General features: G+C 46.3%; 1 protein-coding gene across 1 annotated transcript; it reads right to left on the bottom strand.

Annotated features, from left to right (window-relative positions):
* Positions 1 to 2836: 2836 nt before the first annotated feature.
* LOC149416092 (uncharacterized) lies at positions 2837 to 7622 on the bottom strand. Its single transcript, XM_089641873.1, has 2 exons — positions 6453 to 7622; positions 2837 to 2923 (listed from the first exon to the last, which is right to left on the bottom strand). The coding sequence occupies exons 1-2, from the start codon at positions 7620 to 7622 to the stop codon at positions 2837 to 2839; spliced, it is 1257 nt and encodes a 418-aa protein (XP_089497999.1).
* Between the last annotated feature and the right edge of the window lie 123 nt (positions 7623 to 7745).

Consider the following 7745-nt stretch of genomic DNA (forward strand, 5'->3'; position numbering starts at 1 on the left):
CAACTAATCCCGATTCAAATATCAATTATGTAACAGTCAGGTTACCACCATGCTGGAGAGAAAGTATATCGCTTTGGCTAGTACAGGCGGAAGCGCAATTTGCTAATTCACGTGTTAAGGACGACTTTACTAAATATAACATAATTATTGCAGCGCTAGATTCTCAAACTCTACAATGCGTTAGCGATATTGTCACAAAACCACCCGCAACTGACAAATATTTAAGCCTCAAAGCGGCACTTATTGACAGACTGCAAGATTCGTCTGAGAAACGACTCACCCGACTACTTACTGGAATCCAGCTGGAAGATCGGAAACCAACCGGACTCCTCCGACACATGATGGAACTTGCCGGACCAGCTTTAGCGGACAGTGCTATAGTGAGAACACTCTGGTTGCAGCGTTTACCGCAACACGTCCAAGCAATCCTGTCAGCTTTAACCGACAATGACACGAATCAGCTCGCGTTGGCGGCTGATAAAATAATAGACGTCTACCAGTCATCCGAATGCAGTGCTGTAGACCATCAAAATAAACCGGGTACCTCAAGAAAGGAAAATACGGAAAATTCTATATTATTACAACTTCAACAGCAAATTTCCGACCTTACACATGAAGTGTCACGTTTAAAAATGTCTCAAAATAACAACTTTACAAACTTCCGTGGACGACAAAACCAGAGCCCACGTCGAAATTACTCTTACAACAATTCATCACAACAGAATCCCGCTGGAAGGCCGAGGTCCAGGTCTCGCGGTAGATCACCCAAGAGGAATCCTGATGGATTATGTCATTTCCACAGACGTTATGGCGAAAAATCCTTTAGATGTTACCAACCATGTAATTTCAAAAACAAAAATTCGGGAAACGACAACGGAACCTCTCAGTAGGGACGTGCGAGATTCCGAGTAACACATGTCGTCTCTTTGTTTATGATCTACAAACTAGACAAAAATTCCTAGTGGACACTGGGGCGGACGTTTCTGTCATTCCTAGAAACCCGTCATACAACAAAAATAACATCACTTCTGACAACTGTCCAGCTACACTATATGGTGCAAATGGAAATCCCATCAAGACATACGGCACAAGAACTGTAGAACTCGATTTTGGCCTACGTCGAGCACTAAAATGGCGATTTATTGTGGCTGATGTATCAAGACCAATCCTAGGTGCAGACTTTCTTCATCATTTCAACCTAACGGTGAATTTAAAAAAGTCAACAATCGCAGACCAGTCAACAGGATTAGTCATAAAAGGAATAACTCATAAGGGACCTACATCCGGTATTTCCACAATTTCTTCATCGCAAAAATACCGTGATATTCTAAACAAATTCCCAAACTTAACAAGACCTATCATGAAGACATCAGATGCCAAAAAACACTCAGTGACCCACTGCATCGAAACTCGAGGACCACCCGTTACCGAACGAGCCCGCAGGCTAGCACCAGCCCTACTGGAAGCGGCGAAGAAAGAATTCAAATATCTGATGGAACAAGGGATCTGCAGGCCTTCTAAAAGCAATTGGGCCAGCCCGTTACATATGGTAAAAAAACCCAACGGCGAGTGGCGTCCTTGCGGCGATTATCGTCGTCTTAATGCTAAAACGATCCCGGATAAATTTCCAATACCTCAACTTCATGATTTTGCACACAAACTTGCAGATGCAACCATATTCAGCACAATTGACTTGACCAGGGCTTATCATCAAATACCAGTGGAACCTGAAGACATTCCGAAGACTGCCATCATCACACCATTTGGATTATTCGAATTCACATCCATGCAATTTGGTTTATCAAACGCAGCGCAAAGCTTTCAACGTTTTATGTATGCTGTGACAAGAGATTTGGACTTTTGTTTCGTATACCTTGATGACATCCTGATTGCTTCTAAAAATGAAGAAGAACATAGAAAACACTTGGAAATATTACTCAAACGCCTTGCTGAATATGATCTAGTAATCAACATTAATAAATGCCAATTTGGCGTACCTACAGTCAACTTCCTGGGTCACACAATAACACAAAAAGGAATGTCGCCTATCAAAGAAAAGGTGAATGCCGTCATAAATTTTCCATTACCTAAAACAGCAAAAGACTTGCGACGTTTTTTAGGCATGTTGAACTATTATAGAAGATTCCTCCCTAAGGCTATCAACACTCAAACTAAATTATTTGATTGCATTGCCGGTTATAAGAAAAATGACAAGAGGGAAATAACTTGGAATCAAGAACTGACGGACGCATTCAAGGAATGCAAACAACTCTTAGCTGACGCAGCATTACTCGCACACCCAAATACCAACGCTAAAATAGCTATAATGGTTGATGCTAGCGACATAGCTATGGGTGCGTCATTACAACAGTCAAATGGCGATTCTTGGGAACCTTTAGCATTCTTTTCCAAGAAATTTTCACCAGCACAGCGAAAATACAGTACCTTCGATCGAGAACTTACTGGTGTTTTCGAAGCGGTAAAATATTTTAGAAGTCATATTGAAGGTCGAAATTTCACCATCTATACAGATCACAAGCCAATCACCTTTGCTTTTTGCAAGAAGCGAGCCTCTAGCTCTCCACGTCAAGAGAGACAGTTGGATTACATTGCCCAATTTTCAACGGACATCAGGCATATCTCTGGAGAACAAAATATAGTAGCGGACGCACTATCTCGAATCGAAGAGATTAACAGCCCTACTTCTATTGACTACAGGCAGATGGAGAAAGCGCAGTGTCAAGACGACGGACTTATGAAGGCAAAAGATGACACCGCCCTCGCCTTATGTCAAATGGTGATTCCAGGCTCGGAAGCTTCAATATGGTGTGACGTATCAACGGGCCATATCAGACCATTCGTACCCGCTTGCATGCGAATGCAGGTAATCGAAAGTGTACACAATGTTTGCCATCCTGGCATCCTGGGAACGACAAAGACCATAAAACAAAGATTTGTTTGGCCTAACATGGCGACAGACATAAAAAACTTTGTCAAACAATGCATAGCTTGCCAAAAAGCTAAGGTCTCTCGACATACGGTTGCACCATTAGCAACGTATTTACTACCAGAGGATCGATTCCGTAATATTCATATCGACCTGGTTGGACCTCTCCCAGCGTGTAATGAGTACCAATATATACTCACTATGATTGACAGGTACACACGATGGCCCGAAGCAATCCCTTTGAAAGATATGACTGCAGAAACCGTCGCTACTGCACTGACAACACATTGGATTGCCCGTCACGGAACCCCAGATACCATCAGTTCGGATCAGGGCAGACAATTTGAGTCCTGCCTCTTCAAAAAACTAACCGAAAAATTTGGAATAAAACATTCTAGGACCACCGCGTACCACCCACAAGCTAACGGTATGATCGAGAGATGGCACCGCACCTTAAAAGCCTCTCTCATGGCTTGTGGCGATCGAAATTGGGTCGAAAGCCTCCCATTAGTTCTACTTGGTTTGAGAGCAACGGTACGAGAAGATCTGAAGTGTTCACCAGCTGAATTAACCTATGGTAGAACCCTTAAATTACCCTGTGATTTCTTCACAGCAACACCACACGAGGAACCAGACACATATATCGGACGGCTACAAAATACGTTCGAAGCCATTAAACCAACTCCTGCCAGTGTTCATGGTACAGGAAAGTTTTTTGTCCACAAAGACCTACCTAGCGCGACACATGTGTTCCTCAGAACTGACGGTGGAAGAAGACCACTGCAGAATCCGTACGAAGGCCCGTACAAGGTGGAAGAACGGAATGAAAAAACATTCCTAATTACTGTAAAAGGAAAACCTAAGCGTGTCACAATAGACCGCCTCAAACCTGCTTTTGTTCCTGCAGAAGAAAATGTATCTGTTCCTACATCTGTTCCTTTTTTTTTTTTTTTTTTTTTTTTTTTTTAAGTCGGAGGCGGTTTACTTACGTTCCCCGCGAGCACTTAGGCCATAGGCCCATTGTACTATCTCCCATTTTACCTCATTCCCTTGCCAGTAACCCGGTCCCTTTAATGAAGTTCACCAGGGCTGTCATTGGATATGTGGCGATGTCTTCTGGTTCCACACTGTGTCTTCCCAGGTATCTGAGCCTTATTCCCAGCAGAGCGGGACATTGGCACCATAGGTGAATTGGAGTCTCTTCCTCCTCTTCACATTTCCTACAGATGTTGGTGTTTTCCACTCCCAACAGTTGCATGTGTCTCCTGAGATGGCAGTGTCCCGTTAATAGTCCTACCAGTTCCCTCAGTGAGTTTCTGTCCATATCGAGTAGTTGCCTGGTTCGGTTAGGGTCCGGTCCGTTTATGAGTACTTTAGATTGCCTCATTCCGGGTGCCTTCTTCCATTCCTTCCAGTGTTGGGATTTGACCCACCTCTTGATATGTAGTTTGGTGTGGCAAGCTGCTACTCCTACGGCCGGCTCGGATCCCGCAAGTGGTGCTTTCGCCCCTTTCCTTGCTAGTTCGTCAGCCCGCTCGTTGCCCTCAATACCTTTATGTCCTGGTACCCAGAGCAGGGTTACTTTATTGATGGTCGCCAGTTCTATAAGGATAGTCCTGCATTCCATCACCAGTCTGGAGTCGCATCGGTTACTTTCCAGTGCCATTAAGGCCGCCTGGCTATCTGAACATATATTTATGTTCTTATTTCTGTACCCGATACTCATATTCTCCTGTGCGCAGGCTAAGATGGCTTTCATCTCAGCTTGAAACACAGTGCAGTGCATTCCTAGAGGTATACTGAGTTCCCTCTTAGATCCCTGTAGACAGACCCCGGCCCCTGTTCCTTCCTCCATCTTGGACCCATCTGTGAACCAGATTAGTTCCTGTTTGGAGTTTGGACCTGGGACCGAGTCCCATTCCTCCCTTGTGGGGTACGTCACTTTAAACAGCTGTCCGAAGAAGTATTCGGCTTGCTTGCCGTCCTGCTTCATCCCAGCCGTCGGACTAATTGCCCTCAGTCTTATTCCTATCTCTGTGTGACTGTTTCTGGGCAACTCTCCTCTCCATTGGCCATTGCAATGTAACCTGTAGGCTGCCGCCATCGCCGCCCCCTCTATTTCTATGTTTAGTGGGGGTAGGTTCAGCAGCACTCCCATGGCTAGTATTGGAGTGGTTCTCATGGCTCCTGTGATGCTTCTGCATGCAAGTCCCTGTATGTGATTGAGTGTGACCATCACTGTTTTCAGTGTTGTTCTCCTCCACCAGACCAGGGCTGCGTGCATGATCCTTGGTTTTACAACGGCTGTGTAAAGCCATTGCATCATTTTAGGTTTGAGACCCCACGTTCTGCCGCAGATTCGCCTAGTTGCCCACATCAGAGCACAGGCCTTTCTGCCTACAGTTTCCACCTGGTTTTTCCAGCTCAGTTTGGCATCTATGATGACTCCGAGGTACTTAACCGTGTCAGAGGGTTCTAATTCCTTTCCATAGAAGGTTGGATTGCTCCATCCTTCTAGTTTCCTTTTACGCGTAAAGATTACTAGTTCTGTCTTGTCTGGGTTGACTGACAGTCCTGTTTCTTCACACCATTCTTCCACTGTTGCCAGTGTTGACTGTATAAGGCCTCGGGTTGTGTCTGCATCCCAACACCTTATTATGGTTGCAATGTCATCCGCATACCCTTGCGTATATAGGCCCCTGTTGTTGAGTTTCCGGATGAGGTTGTCCACCACCAGGCTCCACAGCAAGGGTGATAAGACCCCTCCCTGTGGACACCCTCGTGTCACCAGCACTTTGATGCTTACCTCACCCCTTGTCACCGTAAGTATCCGGCCTGAGAGCATGTTCCTCAGCCACCTTCTGGTGGTTTTGTCGAGTCCATGTCTTTCTGCCGCTTCATCAATGGATTTAATAGTGGTGCAGTTAAATGCTCCCTCTATATCCAGGAATAGCCCTACCGCCAGTTCCCCAGTCGCTTGTGCCTGCTCCAGTTTGTACACCAACCTGTGCAGTGCCGCGTCGACTGACTTACCTGCTTGGTAAGCAAATTGTAACTCGTGGAGGGGCTTCTCTTTCAGTGCCCCGTCCCTTATGTGCCTGTCCATTAGCCTCTCCATTGTCTTCAAAAGAAATGAGGTGAGGCTAATTGGGCGGAATGCACCTGGTTGGTCGTAGTCAGCTCTCCCCGGTTTGGGTATGAACACTACCCTTGTCTTCCGCCATGGTATGGGGATGTATCCGAGGGCACAGCATGCCCTCAGGATCTTCGTCACCGGAAGTAGGATTGTATCTAGGCCCCTCTGTAGAAGTGCCGGAAAGATTCCATCCTCTCCTGCGCTTTTAAAAGGGTCAAACCCTCTGATTGCCCATTTAACTCTGGAGGGAGTAACTATTTTAGCCGCAGTGTCCCAGTCCTTACCTTCCCGTGTAACTCGGGCTGGTGGTGGACCGGTATCATCTGCTTCTAACTTTTTGTAGCCGGGAAAATGTTTCCCCAGCAGTACCTCCAACTCCTCCTCCCAACTGTTGGTAAATCCTCCATCAGATTTTTTGAATGGGCCTTTTGCTGCCCCTGGGTCTTTTGCAAGAATTTTTTGGATTCTTGCAGTCTGTGGGATGGTTTCCACCTCCCCACAGTATTTCTCCCAGGAGCATGTTTTGGCTTTCTGGATTGCCACCTTGTACTCTTTCTGGTATTGCTTGTGGGCATCCCAGTTTCCTGACTTTTTGGCCTTGTTGAAAGCTTGCCTTACTATTTTCCGTAGCTCCTGCAGTCTTCTGCTCCACCACGGTGTTTTGTCCCTGGTACTTGTCTTCAGAGGGCAGCTATTTTCGTATGCCCTTATCATTGAGTCCCTCAGTACTTCTACTGCGTCCTCAATTTCTTCGGGGCAGCCGTATTTAGCTGGGAATCTTGTCATTCCTATATTTAGTTCCTCCGAGTATCTAGTCCAGTCAGTTGCTTTTGGGTTCCTATATGTATCGGTCCCCGTTTTGCTTGTTTCTCCCTCTAGTTTAAATTCTATGTGTCGGTGGTCCGACAGGGATGGTTCGTCCGATACTCTCCATCCTGAGACTCTTAATGTTCCTAGGGTCAGGTCTATCACCTCCTGTCTGTTACTTATAACGAAGGTGGGTTCCCTACCTCTATTAAGAATCTCAAGGTTCACTGTCATCAGGTATTCCAGGAGGTCCTGTCCTCGTTTGTTGATGTCCGTACTCCCCCACACAGTGTGGTGCGAGTTAGCATCTGCTCCGAGTATCAGTTCCCTACCCTTCTCCCTGCAGTCCTGGACGAGTCTCGTTATTTCCCTTGAGGGTGGTGGTTCCACAGAGTCATAGGGCATGTATGCTGATGCCACAACTACTTCCCTGCTTCTTTGGTCCAGCGTGACCTGTAGCTTCACAGCCACTAAGTCCCTACTGCAGTGTTCGGGTAGCAGTGTGCCAGGTATCCCTCTGATGAGAATACAGGCCCTGGGTCTGTCCCCCGACTCGTTATAATAGAGTAGACCTTGGTTCATGTTTAGTCCTCTGACCTTCCCCCTATAAGTCCAGGGTTCTTGGATCAGCGCGACGTCCACACTGTCCCGGGTGACTCTACTGCTAAGCACTGCAGTTGCTGCCGGACTGCGGTGCAAGTTTATTTGAATGAACTGTAAGTTTTTAGCCATTACTGCCTAATCCTTAGATCATTCCTCCTATTTACGCTCCTCGGTGTTAGGAGGGCGCACCGTGAAAGTGGCCTTCCTTATCCCGACATGCGCTATTTTCCAGGTCCCCTGATGGTCCCTGCA

Source organism: Hesperophylax consimilis, chromosome 17, assembly GCF_061612785.1.
Source record: "Hesperophylax consimilis isolate HC1 chromosome 17, BYU_Hcon_1.0, whole genome shotgun sequence".
In the NCBI taxonomy this organism is placed as follows: Eukaryota; Metazoa; Arthropoda; class Insecta; order Trichoptera; family Limnephilidae; genus Hesperophylax; species Hesperophylax consimilis.

Excerpts from the sequence above, each read along its gene's own strand:
- LOC149416092 (XM_089641873.1), bottom strand. The coding sequence starts at position 7,622 with ATGGCTAAAAACTTACAGTTCATTCAAATAAACTTGCACCGCAGTCCG. Across the intron at positions 2,924-6,452 it reads GTTGGGAGGAGGAGTTGGAG|GATGCCAGGATGGCAAACAT; the intron begins GTACTGCTGGGG and ends TGTCGTTCCCAG.